Source organism: Oncorhynchus clarkii, chromosome 7, assembly GCF_045791955.1.
Source record: "Oncorhynchus clarkii lewisi isolate Uvic-CL-2024 chromosome 7, UVic_Ocla_1.0, whole genome shotgun sequence".
Taxonomy (NCBI): Eukaryota; Metazoa; Chordata; class Actinopteri; order Salmoniformes; family Salmonidae; genus Oncorhynchus; species Oncorhynchus clarkii.
In genome coordinates, this window is record NC_092153.1 from 10,275,638 (window position 1) to 10,295,564 (window position 19,927).

At 44.8% G+C, this 19,927-nt stretch overlaps 1 protein-coding gene across 1 annotated transcript in view; it reads left to right on the forward strand.

Annotated features, from left to right (window-relative positions):
- LOC139412860 (titin homolog) overlaps positions 1-19,927 on the forward strand; it is a 53,336-nt gene that overhangs the window by 10,899 nt on the left and 22,510 nt on the right. The window contains exons 11-12 of the mRNA XM_071159608.1: positions 2,904-3,160; positions 3,468-3,529. Of these exons, the coding sequence (XP_071015709.1) occupies positions 2,904-3,160; positions 3,468-3,529 (319 nt within the window). The remainder of the gene's footprint in view (positions 1-2,903; positions 3,161-3,467; positions 3,530-19,927) is intronic.

The window sequence follows — 19,927 nt, forward strand, 5'->3', positions numbered from 1 at the left end:
ATGTGCCCCCTATGACTTTGGCATATGCACTCTAGCCAACATATAGCATATACAGCAGGCTACTTTAATCAAATCAAATCAAATGTATTTATATAGCACTTCATTCATCAGCTGATATCTCAAAGTGCTGAACAGAAACCCAGCCTAAAACCTCAAACAGCAAGCAATGCAGGTGTTGAAGCATGTTGGCTAGGAAAAACTCCCTAGAAAGGCCAAAACCTAGGAAGAAACCTAGAGAGGAACCAGGCTATGAGGGGTGGCCAGTCCTCTTTTGGCTGTGCCGGGTGGAGATTATAACAGAACATGGCCAAGATGTTCAAATGTTCATAAATGACCAGCATGGTCAAATAATAGGTCTGGGACAGGTAGCACGTCCGGTGAACAGGTCAGGATTCCATAGCCGCAGGTAGAACAGTTGAAACTGGAGCAGCAGCACAGCCAGGTGGACTGGAGACAGCAAGGAGTCATCATGCCAGGTAGTCCTGTGACACTGTGGTCCCATCCGATGATACCCCCGGACAGGGCCAAACAGGAAGGACATAACCCCACCCACTTTGCCAAAGCACAGCCCCCACACCACTAGAGGGATATCTTCAACCACCAACTTACCATCCTGAGACAAGGCCGAGTATAGCCCACAAAGATCTCCGCCACGGCACAAGCCAAGGGGGGGCGCCAACCCAGACAGGAAGATCACATCAGTTATTGTTATAGATAATCATTTTTATTTGTCAAATGGCAGCCAGCCAAGCATCGATCATCATGTCACCAGAATAAGACCCTCAATATTTATCAATGTATGCACATAGAGGCGTTTCCACCGCCACATCTCGCATAATTAACTCCCACCTTGTCTAGCGGATTTGTTTTGTCGACAGATTTACCGACAGATTTGCTGTTCCCATCAGGCCTGTCGTGACATTTTTTATCCAACATGTACTTTACTTGACATAAAAAGGATGGCTGGAAACCTGGTTACTGTTAATGCATTCACATGTCAGGATTTATGGCTCCTAAATCCATGACAACGACCACTGACACACACATTACAGTTGATGACGTCCTGGAGAGTGCTGTAATAACGGGCTAGATACCTGTGTGAAAGTGCACTGGAGCGTGATAAATCCATCTCATTGCAATGCTATCACTCCCAGTTCAACCATTATGACTGCACAGTTGAGCTAACCCAAATCCCACTGAGTCTATCTCACATGTATATCTACTAATGGGATATGCATGTGCATCTGTGTCTGACTGAGCCAAAGAACCAAGCCTTTACCGTACCTACTGCATGGTTAGATGTTTTCTGCTTACTTGCCACAGTCTTCAGATCAGTTGTTCCACATTATGTTTACCAGCATTACAAGCATACTTCCAATGCCTGTCAATCATTATAGCTCAGTGCATCGGCACCATTGCAGACACGAAAAGCACAAAAAACGAAGCTAAAACGTGTGATTCCTTTTGGCTACATGTCACATTGGACTTCTATGTGTTTTCTGTTAGTTGGCGTCTTTATATTACACGAGTTCTGCAATGCTCCAGTTTACAGTTAATGGCCTTGCAATGGTCAATCACCCCCTAAGTGGGGTAAGCCCCCATCGCTCACCCCGCTGGCCCCCTGCCAGTCATGATGATGAGATTAAAGGCAGAGATTTATGACAAGATCACTTTTCTCCTGACTGTCAACCAGTACGGAGGCTCCAGGCCAGATTCCCCCGCGGGTTTAGCCCCTCACTGGTTTCCCCTACAAACTGGCATCATGGAAAACTAAACGTTGCGAGCACAGTGAGGCCTTTAAACCACCTTCGGCTCTTCACAGTTTGTTCTGCAGGTCATATAAATCCCTGTTAGCATGTAACCTTTAAACGAAGCTGCCAGGGAATTAGAGCTGAAGGAGAATTGGGCTGTCTGGGGGGGGAAAGGGAAGATGGTCATAAACTGACCAGGAACACAGTATCTAGATTAGGATATAGCTTCTCCAAGCTAGGACCACTTTAAAGGTCCAATGCAGCCATTTTTATCTCAATATCAAATAATTTCTGGGTAACAATTAAGTATCTTACTGTCATTGTTTTCAGTTAAAATAGTCAAAAAGAAACAGAAATATCTTCTTAGCAATGAACACTTTCTCAAGCGAGAATTTCCCTCGGACTGTCTGGGAGTGGTCTGAGTGAGGAGGGGAAAACTGAAAACTAGCTGGTATTGGTAGAGAGGTTTAAAACTCTCTTTCTAATTGTTGTATTAAATAACTGACCGCATGGTGATGAAAAGGTATAAGCTCCATACCACCAAAACAGGCAGAAATTTCAGGCTGTCTTTTTAAACAGCTCTTTTACTTAAAGGGGGTTATCATAGTTTTCACAGTAAAGTTCCAACCTCATTGTGTGGAAATATCTATAAAACACAGGAAAATCACGTTTTTGACTGCACTGTGCCTAAACTAGGACCTCTTTAAGCTAGGACCTCTGTAATAATTAAGCTAGGACCTCTTTAAGCTAGGACCTCTGTAATAATTAAGCTAGGACCTCTTTAAGCTAGGACCTCTTTAAGCTAGGACCTCTGTAATAATTAAGCTAGGACCTGTCTCTCTCTGTTCCTCAATGTGTCTCTCTGTTCCTCAATGTGTCTCTCTGTTCCTCAATATGTCTCTCTGTTCCTCAATATGTCTCTCTGTTCCTCAATGTCTCTCTCTCTGTTCCTCAATATGTCTCTGTTCCTCAATGTGTCTCTCTGTTCCTCAATGTGTCTCTCTGTTCCTCAATGTGTCTCTCTGTTACTCAATGTGTGTCTCTGTTCCTCAATGTGTCTCTGTTCCTCAATATGTCTCTCTGTTCCTCAATGTGTCTCTCTGTTCCTCAATATGTCTCTCTCTCTCTATCAAATGAATATTGCTCCTCTAGGGGTATCTTGTCTGTGGTAGTCCACTACGCAGTGACTATGGAAGTGGACGGGGCAGGCATCAGTAACGAGACCATGGACTACATCAACCTCCAGTCCAACGTGGTGGAGAAGTCTTACCGTGACGCCATTGAACGCCCCACTGTGGTCTACACCATAACAGACTTCCGAAACTACATCACTGAAGCCCTGCACAAGGAGAACTTCATGAGCAACACCACTCTGGATGTAGACCCTGACTCACTGCAGCTAGAGCGAGGTAGGTCTAAAGACCGGCTAAACTGTACAACAGGTGGTCATGAACTCTGGTCCTAGAGAGCTACATTATGAGAAAGCTTTTATTCCAGCCCAGAACTAACACACCTAACCAGACTAATAATAGTATTGAGGATTAGTTGATCTAGTACAATTAAGTGTGTTAGTGCTGAAACAAAAGCTTGCTCAGAGAGCAGTCCTCCAGGAACAGGGTTGGCGACCACTGCTAAATAAGGGTTTAGTCCTGGGATTTGTGTGAAAAGGTAAAAGGGTTCTTCAGTTGATTTGTGTACGACTGTTTTATTTTCCAGTTGATAACTTGTTTCTGGGAGGGAGACCCACCACCAAACCAGAAGAGTCCAATGACATGATGGTGAGTGAGTGTCAGTTCACTGCTCCACATTGTTCTGAGGAACATTGTGTATTGCATCCTTTTAACAATATAGTCAACTGAATATGTAGTTGATGACATTGCTAGTTCAATGTGTATTCTTGTGTAGGCTACACTAAAATGATTGCAATGAAAGTCATTTGTTGCTAAAGTTGCTTTGGAAAATGGAATTCATACCCAGCTGTCTCAGTTCAGTAAAAGTCTGTAAAAATAGTCAAGTCCATTTTACACAAAACTATTCTCAAGACGCAAGTCAGCATGCCATATTAAGCAAACAGTTGTGTTCAATCACTAAGAAATATAGAAAGAAATCTGGTTTGAGTGGAAGTATGACATTCATTTATTACGCCGAATGATTCGCTTTTCTCATAGACGGCACTGTAATTACAAAGACACATTTGACTGGGAACAAACTTAATAATCTCAGAATTTACTCCCGCAATTTTTTCCTATTTTTTCTCATCCCTTTATTAAACTGATTTACAATCTTGTTTTGGCTGAATGGCGTTGTCCAATTTGTCTTGACTACCATGTGTTCTCTCTCATTCTCTCAGGTAATGGCAAGCTTCCTAGGGTCTAACACAGGCACAAGGCAGTTACTGGTAGTTAAAGATAAGCACATCTGAAGTCCATTCGTTATTAAATGGGTCCACTTTGACCAAACAGAACTTTATTGTTGTCCTTAGGGCATAACACAACTTTTTGTTTATCCTGTGGTGAAAGACAATGACGCTCTGCTCATTTGTGTGAACACAACCTGGTTTGACGGTCTCTCTGAGTCACATGGCTGTTTGCAGGAAGCCCATTTTCATTGTGGAAGATGAAGTGTGTGTGTGTGTGTGTTTCTCTGTCCCTTGAGCATGACATACTAATACAGAACATATGTTGAGGTTAAAAGGCCTGTGTTGTTGCATTCATTCATATAGGGCATCTGTTGCTAGCGATGTATATGTGAATTTCACTCAGATTTAGTTTATCGTGAGGTATTTTGTGTTTCTGAATATTTACTTTGTGAAGCACACATGTCAAGGGCTACATCTGTATCTGTTACAACTCAACCTTGTGAGAGAGAAACACTCTGCCTCAACTCAACCTTGTGAGAGAGAAACACTGCCTCAACTCAACCTTGTAAGAGGGAAACACTGCTACAACTCAACCTTGTGAGAGAGAAACACTCTGCTACAACTCAACCTTGTGAGAGAGAAACACTGCTACAACTCAACCTTGTGAGAGGGAAACACTCTGCTACAACTCAACCTTGTGAGAGGGAAACACTCTGCTACAACTCAACCTTGTGAGAGAGAAACACTCTGCTACAACTCAACCTTGTGAGGGGGAAACACTCTGCTACAACTCAACCTTGTGAGAGAGAAACACTGCTACAACTCAACCTTGTGAGAGAGAAACACTCTGCTACAACTCAACCTTGTGAGAGGGAAACACTCTGCTACAACTCAACCTTGTGAGAGAGAAACACTGCTACAACTCAACCTTGTGAGAGAGAAACACTCTGTTACAACTCAACCTTGTGAGGGGGAAACACTCTGCTACAACTCAACCTTGTGAGAGGGAAACACTGCTACAACTCAACCTTGTGAGAGGGAAACACTCTGCTACAACTTAACCTCGTGAGAGAGAAACACTCTGCTACAACTCAACCTTGTGAGAGAGAAACACTCTGCTACAACTCAACCTTGTGAGAGAGAAACACTCTGTTACAACTCAACCTTGTGAGGGAGAAACACTCTGCTACAACTCAACCTTGTGAGAGAGAAACACTCTGTTACAACTCAACCTTGTGAGGGGGAATCACTCTGTTACAACTCAACCTCGTGAGAGAGAAACACTCTGCTACAACTCAACCTTGTGAGAGAGAAACACTCTGCTACAACTCAACCTTGTGAGAGAGAAACACTCTGCTACAACTCAACCTCGTGAGAGAGAAACACTCTGCTACAACTCAACCTTGTGAGGGGGAAACACTCTGCTACAACTCAACCTTGTGAGAGAGAAACACTCTGCTACAACTCAACCTTGTGAGGGGGAAACACTCTGCTACAACTCAACCTTGTGAGGGGGAAACACTCTGTTACAACTCAACCTTGTGAGAGAGAAACACTCTGCTACAACTCAACCTTGTGAGCGAGAAACACTCTGCTACAACTCAACCTTGTGAGAGAGAAACACTGCTACAACTCAACCTTGTGAGAGGGAAACACTCTGCTACAACTCAACCTTGTGAGAGAGAAACACTCTGCTACAACTCAACCTTGTGAGAGAGAAACACTCTGCTACAACTCAACCTTGTGAGAGGGAAACACTCTGTTACAACTCAACCTTGTGAGAGAGAAACACTCTGCTACAACTCAACCTTGTGAGGGGGAAACACTCTGCTACAACTCAACCTTGTGAGAGGGAAACACTCTGCTACAACTCAACCTTGTGAGAGAGAAACACTGCTACAACTCAACCTTGTGAGAGAGAAACACTGCTACAACTCAACCTTGTGAGAGGGAAACACTCTGCTACAACTCAACCTTGTGAGAGGGAAACACTCTGCTACAACTCAACATTGTGAGAGAGAAACACTGCTACAACTCAACCTTGTGAGAGAGAAACACTGCTACAACTCAACCTTGTGAGAGGGAAACACTCTGCTACAACTCAACCTTGTGAGAGAGAAACACTGCTACAACTCAACCTTCTGAGAGAGAAACACTGCTACAACTCAACCTTGTGAGAGGGAAACACTCTGCTACAACTCAACCTTGTGAGAGAGAAACACTCTGCTACAACTCAACCTTGTGAGGGAGAAACACTCTGCTACAACTCAACCTTGTGAGAGAGAAACACTGCTACAACTCAACCTTGTGAGGGGGAAACACTCTGCTACAACTCAACCTTGTGAGAGAGAAACACTGTGTTACAACTCAACCTTGTGAGAGAGAAACACTCTGCCTCAACTCAACCTTGTGAGAGAGAAACACTGCCTCAACTCAACCTTGTAAGAGGGAAACACTGCTACAACTCAACCTTGTGAGAGAGAAAACACTCTGCTACAACTCAACCTTGTGAGAGAGAAACACTGCTACAACTCAACCTTGTGAGAGGGAAACACTCTGCTACAACTCAACCTTGTGAGAGGGAAACACTCTGCTACAACTCAACCTTGTGAGAGAGAAACACTCTGCTACAACTCAACCTTGTGAGAGAGAAACACTGCTACAACTCAACCTTGTGAGAGAGAAACACTCTGTTACAACTCAACCTTGTGAGGGGGAAACACTCTGCTACAACTCAACCTTGTGAGAGGGAAACACTGCTACAACTCAACCTTGTGAGAGGGAAACACTCTGCTACAACTTAACCTCGTGAGAGAGAAACACTCTGCTACAACTCAACCTTGTGAGAGAGAAACACTCTGCTACAACTCAACCTTGTGAGAGAGAAACACTCTGTTACAACTCAACCTTGTGAGGGAGAAACACTCTGCTACAACTCAACCTTGTGAGAGAGAAACACTCTGTTACAACTCAACCTTGTGAGGGGGAATCACTCTGTTACAACTCAACCTCGTGAGAGAGAAACACTCTGCTACAACTCAACCTTGTGAGAGAGAAACACTCTGCTACAACTCAACCTTGTGAGAGAGAAACACTCTGCTACAACTCAACCTCGTGAGAGAGAAACACTCTGCTACAACTCAACCTTGTGAGGGGGAAACACTCTGCTACAACTCAACCTTGTGAGAGAGAAACACTCTGCTACAACTCAACCTTGTGAGGGGGAAACACTCTGCTACAACTCAACCTTGTGAGGGGGAAACACTCTGTTACAACTCAACCTTGTGAGAGAGAAACACTCTGCTACAACTCAACCTTGTGAGCGAGAAACACTCTGCTACAACTCAACCTTGTGAGAGAGAAACACTGCTACAACTCAACCTTGTGAGAGGGAAACACTCTGCTACAACTCAACCTTGTGAGAGAGAAACACTCTGCTACAACTCAACCTTGTGAGAGAGAAACACTCTGCTACAACTCAACCTTGTGAGAGGGAAACACTCTGTTACAACTCAACCTTGTGAGAGAGAAACACTCTGCTACAACTCAACCTTGTGAGGGGGAAACACTCTGCTACAACTCAACCTTGTGAGAGGGAAACACTCTGCTACAACTCAACCTTGTGAGAGAGAAACACTGCTACAACTCAACCTTGTGAGAGAGAAACACTGCTACAACTCAACCTTGTGAGAGGGAAACACTCTGCTACAACTCAACCTTGTGAGAGGGAAACACTCTGCTACAACTCAACATTGTGAGAGAGAAACACTGCTACAACTCAACCTTGTGAGAGAGAAACACTGCTACAACTCAACCTTGTGAGAGGGAAACACTCTGCTACAACTCAACCTTGTGAGAGAGAAACACTGCTACAACTCAACCTTCTGAGAGAGAAACACTGCTACAACTCAACCTTGTGAGAGGGAAACACTCTGCTACAACTCAACCTTGTGAGAGAGAAACACTCTGCTACAACTCAACCTTGTGAGGGAGAAACACTCTGCTACAACTCAACCTTGTGAGAGAGAAACACTGCTACAACTCAACCTTGTGAGGGGGAAACACTCTGCTACAACTCAACCTTGTGAGAGAGAAACACTGTGTTACAACTCAACCTTGTGAGAGAGAAACACTCTGCCTCAACTCAACCTTGTGAGAGAGAAACACTGCCTCAACTCAACCTTGTAAGAGGGAAACACTGCTACAACTCAACCTTGTGAGAGAGAAAACACTCTGCTACAACTCAACCTTGTGAGAGAGAAACACTGCTACAACTCAACCTTGTGAGAGGGAAACACTCTGCTACAACTCAACCTTGTGAGAGGGAAACACTCTGCTACAACTCAACCTTGTGAGAGAGAAACACTCTGCTACAACTCAACCTTGTGAGGGGGAAACACTCTGCTACAACTCAACCTTGTGAGAGAGAAACACTGCTACAACTCAACCTTGTGAGAGAGAAACACTCTGCTACAACTCAACCTTGTGAGAGGGAAACACTCTGCTACAACTCAACCTTGTGAGAGAGAAACACTGCTACAACTCAACCTTGTGAGGGGGAAACACTCTGCTACAACTCAACCTTGTAAGAGAGAAACACTCTGCCTCAACTCAACCTTGTGAGAGAGAAACACTCTGCTACAACTCAACCTTGTGAGAGGGAAACACTCTGCTACAACTCAACCTTGTGAGAGAGAAACACTCTGTTACAACTCAATCTTGTGAGAGAGAAACACTCTGCTACAACTCAACCTTGTGAGGGGGAAACACTCTGCTACAACTCAACCTTGTGAGAGAGAAACACTGCTACAACTCAACCTTGTGAGAGAGAAACACTGCTACAACTCAACCTTGTGAGAGGGAAACACTCTGCTACAACTCAACCTTGTGAGAGAGAAACACTCTGCTACAACTCAACCTTGTGAGAGAGAAACACTCTGCTACAACTCAACCTCGTGAGAGAGAAACACTCTGCTACAACTCAACCTTGTGAGGGGGAAACACTCTGCTACAACTCAACCTTGTGAGAGAGAAACACTCTGCTACAACTCAACCTTGTGAGGGGGAAACACTCTGCTACAACTCAACCTTGTGAGGGGGAAACACTCTGTTACAACTCAACCTTGTGAGAGAGAAACACTCTGCTACAACTCAACCTTGTGAGCGAGAAACACTCTGCTACAACTCAACCTTGTGAGAGAGAAACACTGCTACAACTCAACCTTGTGAGAGGGAAACACTCTGCTACAACTCAACCTTGTGAGAGAGAAACACTCTGCTACAACTCAACCTTGTGAGAGAGAAACACTCTGCTACAACTCAACCTTGTGAGAGGGAAACACTCTGTTACAACTCAACCTTGTGAGAGAGAAACACTCTGCTACAACTCAACCTTGTGAGGGGGAAACACTCTGCTACAACTCAACCTTGTGAGAGGGAAACACTCTGCTACAACTCAACCTTGTGAGAGAGAAACACTGCTACAACTCAACCTTGTGAGAGAGAAACACTGCTACAACTCAACCTTGTGAGAGGGAAACACTCTGCTACAACTCAACCTTGTGAGAGGGAAACACTCTGCTACAACTCAACATTGTGAGAGAGAAACACTGCTACAACTCAACCTTGTGAGAGAGAAACACTGCTACAACTCAACCTTGTGAGAGGGAAACACTCTGCTACAACTCAACCTTGTGAGAGAGAAACACTGCTACAACTCAACCTTGTGAGAGAGAAACACTGCTACAACTCAACCTTGTGAGAGGGAAACACTCTGCTACAACTCAACCTTGTGAGAGAGAAACACTCTGCTACAACTCAACCTTGTGAGAGAGAAACACTCTGCCTCAACTCAACCTTGTGAGAGAGAAACACTGCCTCAACTCAACCTTGTAAGAGGGAAACACTGCTACAACTCAACCTTGTGAGAGAGAAAACACTCTGCTACAACTCAACCTTGTGAGAGAGAAACACTGCTACAACTCAACCTTGTGAGAGGGAAACACTCTGCTACAACTCAACCTTGTGAGAGAGAAACACTCTGCCTCAACTCAACCTTGTGAGAGAGAAACACTGCCTCAACTCAACCTTGTAAGAGGGAAACACTGCTACAACTCAACCTTGTGAGAGAGAAAACACTCTGCTACAACTCAACCTTGTGAGAGAGAAACACTGCTACAACTCAACCTTGTGAGAGGGAAACACTCTGCTACAACTCAACCTTGTGAGAGGGAAACACTCTGCTACAACTCAACCTTGTGAGAGAGAAACACTCTGCTACAACTCAACCTTGTGAGAGAGAAACACTGCTACAACTCAACCTTGTGAGAGAGAAACACTCTGTTACAACTCAACCTTGTGAGGGGGAAACACTCTGCTACAACTCAACCTTGTGAGAGGGAAACACTGCTACAACTCAACCTTGTGAGAGGGAAACACTCTGCTACAACTTAACCTCGTGAGAGAGAAACACTCTGCTACAACTCAACCTTGTGAGAGAGAAACACTCTGCTACAACTCAACCTTGTGAGAGAGAAACACTCTGTTACAACTCAACCTTGTGAGGGAGAAACACTCTGCTACAACTCAACCTTGTGAGAGAGAAACACTCTGTTACAACTCAACCTTGTGAGGGGGAATCACTCTGTTACAACTCAACCTCGTGAGAGAGAAACACTCTGCTACAACTCAACCTTGTGAGAGAGAAACACTCTGCTACAACTCAACCTTGTGAGAGAGAAACACTCTGCTACAACTCAACCTCGTGAGAGAGAAACACTCTGCTACAACTCAACCTTGTGAGGGGGAAACACTCTGCTACAACTCAACCTTGTGAGAGAGAAACACTCTGCTACAACTCAACCTTGTGAGGGGGAAACACTCTGCTACAACTCAACCTTGTGAGGGGGAAACACTCTGTTACAACTCAACCTTGTGAGAGAGAAACACTCTGCTACAACTCAACCTTGTGAGCGAGAAACACTCTGCTACAACTCAACCTTGTGAGAGAGAAACACTGCTACAACTCAACCTTGTGAGAGGGAAACACTCTGCTACAACTCAACCTTGTGAGAGAGAAACACTCTGCTACAACTCAACCTTGTGAGAGAGAAACACTCTGCTACAACTCAACCTTGTGAGAGGGAAACACTCTGTTACAACTCAACCTTGTGAGAGAGAAACACTCTGCTACAACTCAACCTTGTGAGGGGGAAACACTCTGCTACAACTCAACCTTGTGAGAGGGAAACACTCTGCTACAACTCAACCTTGTGAGAGAGAAACACTGCTACAACCCAACCTTGTGAGAGAGAAACACTGCTACAACTCAACCTTGTGAGAGGGAAACACTCTGCTACAACTCAACCTTGTGAGAGGGAAACACTCTGCTACAACTCAACATTGTGAGAGAGAAACACTGCTACAACTCAACCTTGTGAGAGAGAAACACTGCTACAACTCAACCTTGTGAGAGGGAAACACTCTGCTACAACTCAACCTTGTGAGAGAGAAACACTGCTACAACTCAACCTTCTGAGAGAGAAACACTGCTACAACTCAACCTTGTGAGAGGGAAACACTCTGCTACAACTCAACCTTGTGAGAGAGAAACACTCTGCTACAACTCAACCTTGTGAGGGAGAAACACTCTGCTACAACTCAACCTTGTGAGAGAGAAACACTGCTACAACTCAACCTTGTGAGGGGGAAACACTCTGCTACAACTCAACCTTGTGAGAGAGAAACACTGTGTTACAACTCAACCTTGTGAGAGAGAAACACTCTGCCTCAACTCAACCTTGTGAGAGAGAAACACTGCCTCAACTCAACCTTGTAAGAGGGAAACACTGCTACAACTCAACCTTGTGAGAGAGAAAACACTCTGCTACAACTCAACCTTGTGAGAGAGAAACACTGCTACAACTCAACCTTGTGAGAGGGAAACACTCTGCTACAACTCAACCTTGTGAGAGGGAAACACTCTGCTACAACTCAACCTTGTGAGAGAGAAACACTCTGCTACAACTCAACCTTGTGAGGGGGAAACACTCTGCTACAACTCAACCTTGTGAGAGAGAAACACTGCTACAACTCAACCTTGTGAGAGAGAAACACTCTGCTACAACTCAACCTTGTGAGAGGGAAACACTCTGCTACAACTCAACCTTGTGAGAGAGAAACACTGCTACAACTCAACCTTGTGAGAGAGAAACACTGCTACAACTCAACCTTGTGAGGGGGAAACACTCTGCTACAACTCAACCTTGTAAGAGAGAAACACTCTGCCTCAACTCAACCTTGTGAGAGAGAAACACTCTGCTACAACTCAACCTTGTGAGAGGGAAACACTCTGCTACAACTCAACCTTGTGAGAGAGAAACACTCTGTTACAACTCAATCTTGTGAGAGAGAAACACTCTGCTACAACTCAACCTTGTGAGGGGGAAACACTCTGCTACAACTCAACCTTGTGAGAGAGAAACACTGCTACAACTCAACCTTGTGAGAGAGAAACACTGCTACAACTCAACCTTGTGAGAGGGAAACACTCTGCTACAACTCAACCTTGTGAGAGAGAAACACTCTGCTACAACTCAACCTTGTGAGAGAGAAACACTCTGCTACAACTCAACCTCGTGAGAGAGAAACACTCTGCTACAACTCAACCTTGTGAGGGGGAAACACTCTGCTACAACTCAACCTTGTGAGAGAGAAACACTCTGCTACAACTCAACCTTGTGAGGGGGAAACACTCTGCTACAACTCAACCTTGTGAGGGGGAAACACTCTGTTACAACTCAACCTTGTGAGAGAGAAACACTCTGCTACAACTCAACCTTGTGAGCGAGAAACACTCTGCTACAACTCAACCTTGTGAGAGAGAAACACTGCTACAACTCAACCTTGTGAGAGGGAAACACTCTGCTACAACTCAACCTTGTGAGAGAGAAACACTCTGCTACAACTCAACCTTGTGAGAGAGAAACACTCTGCTACAACTCAACCTTGTGAGAGGGAAACACTCTGTTACAACTCAACCTTGTGAGAGAGAAACACTCTGCTACAACTCAACCTTGTGAGGGGGAAACACTCTGCTACAACTCAACCTTGTGAGAGGGAAACACTCTGCTACAACTCAACCTTGTGAGAGAGAAACACTGCTACAACTCAACCTTGTGAGAGAGAAACACTGCTACAACTCAACCTTGTGAGAGGGAAACACTCTGCTACAACTCAACCTTGTGAGAGGGAAACACTCTGCTACAACTCAACATTGTGAGAGAGAAACACTGCTACAACTCAACCTTGTGAGAGAGAAACACTGCTACAACTCAACCTTGTGAGAGGGAAACACTCTGCTACAACTCAACCTTGTGAGAGAGAAACACTGCTACAACTCAACCTTGTGAGAGAGAAACACTGCTACAACTCAACCTTGTGAGAGGGAAACACTCTGCTACAACTCAACCTTGTGAGAGAGAAACACTCTGCTACAACTCAACCTTGTGAGGGAGAAACACTCTGCTACAACTCAACCTTGTGAGAGAGAAACACTGCTACAACTCAACCTTGTGAGGGGGAAACACTCTGCTACAACTCAACCTTGTGAGAGAGAAACACTCTGCTACAACTCAACCTTGTGAGAGAGAAACACTCTGCTACACCTCAACCTTGTGAGAGAGAAACACTGCTACAACTCAACCTTGTGAGAGAGAAACACTGCTACAACTCAACCTTGTGAGAGAGAAACACTCTGCTACAACTCAACCTTGTGAGAGAGAAACATTCTGCTACAACTCAACCTTGTGAGGGAGAAACACTCTGCTACAACTCAACCTTGTGAGAGAGAAACACTGCTACAACTCAACCTTGTGAGAGAGAAACACTGCTACAACTCAACCTTGTGAGAGAGAAACACTCTGTTACAACTCAACCTTGTGAGAGAGAAACACTCTGTTACAACTCAACCTTGTGAGAGAGAAACACTCTGCTACAACTCAACCTTGTGAGGGGGAAACACTCTGCTACAACTCAACCTTGTGAGAGGGAAACACTGCTACAACTCAACCTTGTGAGAGGGAAACACTCTGCTACAACTTAACCTCGTGAGAGAGAAACACTCTGCTACAACTCAACCTTGTGAGAGAGAAACACTCTGCTACAACTCAACCTTGTGAGAGAGAAACACTCTGTTACAACTCAACCTTGTGAGGGAGAAACACTCTGCTACAACTCAACCTTGTGAGAGAGAAACACTCTGTTACAACTCAACCTTGTGAGGGGGAATCACTCTGTTACAACTCAACCTCGTGAGAGAGAAACACTCTGCTACAACTCAACCTTGTGAGAGAGAAACACTCTGCTACAACTCAACCTTGTGAGAGAGAAACACTCTGCTACAACTCAACCTCGTGAGAGAGAAACACTCTGCTACAACTCAACCTTGTGAGGGGGAAACACTCTGCTACAACTCAACCTTGTGAGAGAGAAACACTCTGCTACAACTCAACCTTGTGAGGGGGAAACACTCTGCTACAACTCAACCTTGTGAGGGGGAAACACTCTGTTACAACTCAACCTTGTGAGAGAGAAACACTCTGCTACAACTCAACCTTGTGAGCGAGAAACACTCTGCTACAACTCAACCTTGTGAGAGAGAAACACTGCTACAACTCAACCTTGTGAGAGGGAAACACTCTGCTACAACTCAACCTTGTGAGAGAGAAACACTCTGCTACAACTCAACCTTGTGAGAGAGAAACACTCTGCTACAACTCAACCTTGTGAGAGGGAAACACTCTGTTACAACTCAACCTTGTGAGAGAGAAACACTCTGCTACAACTCAACCTTGTGAGGGGGAAACACTCTGCTACAACTCAACCTTGTGAGAGGGAAACACTCTGCTACAACTCAACCTTGTGAGAGAGAAACACTGCTACAACTCAACCTTGTGAGAGAGAAACACTGCTACAACTCAACCTTGTGAGAGGGAAACACTCTGCTACAACTCAACCTTGTGAGAGGGAAACACTCTGCTACAACTCAACATTGTGAGAGAGAAACACTGCTACAACTCAACCTTGTGAGAGAGAAACACTGCTACAACTCAACCTTGTGAGAGGGAAACACTCTGCTACAACTCAACCTTGTGAGAGAGAAACACTGCTACAACTCAACCTTGTGAGAGAGAAACACTGCTACAACTCAACCTTGTGAGAGGGAAACACTCTGCTACAACTCAACCTTGTGAGAGAGAACACTCTGCTACAACTCAACCTTGTGAGGGAGAAACACTCTGCTACAACTCAACCTTGTGAGAGAGAAACACTGCTACAACTCAACCTTGTGAGGGGGAAACACTCTGCTACAACTCAACCTTGTGAGAGAGAAACACTGTGTTACAACTCAACCTTGTGAGAGAGAAACACTCTGCCTCAACTCAACCTTGTGAGAGAGAAACACTGCCTCAACTCAACCTTGTAAGAGGGAAACACTGCTACAACTCAACCTTGTGAGAGAGAAAACACTCTGCTACAACTCAACCTTGTGAGAGAGAAACACTGCTACAACTCAACCTTGTGAGAGGGAAACACTCTGCTACAACTCAACCTTGTGAGAGGGAAACACTCTGCTACAACTCAACCTTGTGAGAGAGAAACACTCTGCTACAACTCAACCTTGTGAGGGGGAAACACTCTGCTACAACTCAACCTTGTGAGAGAGAAACACTGCTACAACTCAACCTTGTGAGAGAGAAACACTCTGCTACAACTCAACCTTGTGAGAGGGAAACACTCTGCTACAACTCAACCTTGTGAGAGAGAAACACTGCTACAACTCAACCTTGTGAGAGAGAAACACTGCTACAACTCAACCTTGTGAGGGGGAAACACTCTGCTACAACTCAACCTTGTAAGAGAGAAACACTCTGCCTCAACTCAACCTTGTGAGAGAGAAACACTCTGCTACAACTCAACCTTGTGAGGGGGAAACACTCTGCTACAACTCAACCTTGTGAGGGGGAAACACTCTGTTACAACTCAACCTTGTAAGAGAGAAACACTCTGCCTCAACTCAACCTTGTGAGAGAGAAACACTCTGCTACAACTCAACCTTGTGAGAGGGAAACACTCTGCTACAACTCAACCTTGTGAGAGAGAAACACTCTGCTACAACTCAACCTTGTGAGGGGGAAACACTCTGCTACAACTCAACCTTGTGAGAGAGAAACACTGCTACAACTCAACCTTGTGAGAGGGAAACACTCTGCTACAACTCAACCTTGTGAGAGAGAAACACTGCTACAACTCAACCTTCTGAGAGAGAAACACTGCTACAACTCAACCTTGTGAGAGGGAAACACTCTGCTACAACTCAACCTTGTGAGAGAGAACACTCTGCTACAACTCAACCTTGTGAGGGAGAAACACTCTGCTACAACTCAACCTTGTGAGAGAGAAACACTGCTACAACTCAACCTTGTGAGGGGGAAACACTCTGCTACAACTCAACCTTGTGAGAGAGAAACACTGTGTTACAACTCAACCTTGTGAGAGAGAAACACTCTGCCTCAACTCAACCTTGTGAGAGAGAAACACTGCCTCAACTCAACCTTGTAAGAGGGAAACACTGCTACAACTCAACCTTGTGAGAGAGAAAACACTCTGCTACAACTCAACCTTGTGAGAGAGAAACACTGCTACAACTCAACCTTGTGAGAGGGAAACACTCTGCTACCACTCAACCTTGTGAGAGGGAAACACTCTGCTACAACTCAACCTTGTGAGAGAGAAACACTGCTACAACTCAACCTTGTGAGAGAGAAACACTGCTACAACTCAACCTTGTGAGAGAGAAACACTCTGTTACAACTCAACCTTGTGAGAGAGAAACACTCTGTTACAACTCAACCTTGTGAGAGAGAAACACTCTGCTACAACTCAACCTTGTGAGAGAGAAACACTCTGCTACAACTCAACCTTGTGAGAGGGAAACACTCTGCCTCAACTCAACCTTGTAAGAGAGAAACACTCTGCCTCAACTCAACCTTGTGAGAGAGAAACACTCTGCTACAACTCAACCTTGTGAGAGAGAAACACTGCTACAACTCAACCTTGTGAGAGAGAAACACTCTGCTATAACTCAACCTTGTGAGAGGGAAACACTCTGCTACAACTCAACCTTGTGAGGGGGAAACACTCTGTTACAACTCAACCTTGTAAGAGAGAAACACTCTGCCTCAACTCAACCTTGTGAGAGAGAAACACTCTGCTACAACTCAACCTTGTGAGAGGGAAACACTCTGCTACAACTCAACCTTGTGAGAGAGAAACACTCTGCTACAACTCAACCTTGTGAGGGGGAAACACTCTGCTACAACTCAACCTTGTGAGAGAGAAACACTGCTACAACTCAACCTTGTGAGAGGGAAACACTCTGCTACAACTCAACCTTGTGAGAGAGAAACACTGCTACAACTCAACCTTCTGAGAGAGAAACACTGCTACAACTCAACCTTGTGAGAGGGAAACACTCTGCTACAACTCAACCTTGTGAGAGAGAACACTCTGCTACAACTCAACCTTGTGAGGGAGAAACACTCTGCTACAACTCAACCTTGTGAGAGAGAAACACTGCTACAACTCAACCTTGTGAGGGGGAAACACTCTGCTACAACTCAACCTTGTGAGAGAGAAACACTGTGTTACAACTCAACCTTGTGAGAGAGAAACACTCTGCCTCAACTCAACCTTGTGAGAGAGAAACACTGCCTCAACTCAACCTTGTAAGAGGGAAACACTGCTACAACTCAACCTTGTGAGAGAGAAAACACTCTGCTACAACTCAACCTTGTGAGAGAGAAACACTGCTACAACTCAACCTTGTGAGAGGGAAACACTCTGCTACCACTCAACCTTGTGAGAGGGAAACACTCTGCTACAACTCAACCTTGTGAGAGAGAAACACTGCTACAACTCAACCTTGTGAGAGAGAAACACTGCTACAACTCAACCTTGTGAGGGGGAAACACTCTGCTACAACTCAACCTTGTAAGAGAGAAACACTCTGCCTCAACTCAACCTTGTGAGAGAGAAACACTCTGCTACAACTCAACCTTGTGAGAGGGAAACACTCTGCTACAACTCAACCTTGTGAGAGAGAAACACTCTGTTACAACTCAATCTTGTGAGAGAGAAACACTCTGCTACAACTCAACCTTGTGAGGGGGAAACACTCTGCTACAACTCAACCTTGTGAGAGAGAAACACTGCTACAACTCAACCTTGTGAGAGAGAAACACTGCTACAACTCAACCTTGTGAGAGGGAAACACTCTGCTACAACTCAACCTTGTGAGAGAGAAACACTCTGCTACAACTCAACCTTGTGAGAGAGAAACACTCTGCTACAACTCAACCTCGTGAGAGAGAAACACTCTGCTACAACTCAACCTTGTGAGGGGGAAACACTCTGCTACAACTCAACCTTGTGAGAGAGAAACACTCTGCTACAACTCAACCTTGTGAGGGGAAACACTCTGCTACAACTCAACCTTGTGAGGGGGAAACACTCTGTTACAACTCAACCTTGTGAGAGAGAAACACTCTGCTACAACTCAACCTTGTGAGCGAGAAACACTCTGCTACAACTCAACCTTGTGAGAGAGAAACACTGCTACAACTCAACCTTGTGAGAGGGAAACACTCTGCTACAACTCAACCTTGTGAGAGAGAAACACTCTGCTACAACTCAACCTTGTGAGAGAGAAACACTCTGCTACAACTCAACCTTGTGAGAGGGAAACACTCTGTTACAACTCAACCTTGTGAGAGAGAAACACTCTGCTACAACTCAACCTTGTGAGGGGGAAACACTCTGCTACAACTCAACCTTGTGAGAGGGAAACACTCTGCTACAACTCAACCTTGTGAGAGAGAAACACTGCTACAACTCAACCTTGTGAGAGAGAAACACTGCTACAACTCAACCTTGTGAGAGGGAAACACTCTGCTACAACTCAACCTTGTGAGAGGGAAACACTCTGCTACAACTCAACATTGTGAGAGAGAAACACTGCTACAACTCAACCTTGTGAGAGAGAAACACTGCTACAACTCAACCTTGTGAGAGGGAAACACTCTGCTACAACTCAACCTTGTGAGAGAGAAACACTGCTACAACTCAACCTTGTGAGAGAGAAACACTGCTACAACTCAACCTTGTGAGAGGGAAACACTCTGCTACAACTCAACCTTGTGAGAGAGAAACACTCTGCTACAACTCAACCTTGTGAGGGAGAAACACTCTGCTACAACTCAACCTTGTGAGAGAGAAACACTGCTACAACTCAACCTTGTGAGGGGGAAACACTCTGCTACAACTCAACCTTGTGAGAGAGAAACACTGTGTTACAACTCAACCTTGTGAGGGGGAAACACTCTGCTACAACTCAACCTTGTGAGAGAGAAACACTGCTACAACTCAACCTTGTGATGGGGAAACACTCTGCTACAACTCAACCTTGTGAGAGAGAAACACTCTGCTACAACTCAACCTTGTGAGAGAGAAACACTCTGCTACACCTCAACCTTGTGAGAGAGAAACACTGCTACAACTCAACCTTGTGAGAGAGAAACACTGCTACAACTCAACCTTGTGAGAGAGAAACACTCTGCTACAACTCAACCTTGTGAGAGAGAAACATTCTGCTACAACTCAACCTTGTGAGGGAGAAACACTCTGCTACAACTCAACCTTGTGAGAGAGAAACACTGCTACAACTCAACCTTGTGAGAGAGAAACACTGCTACAACTC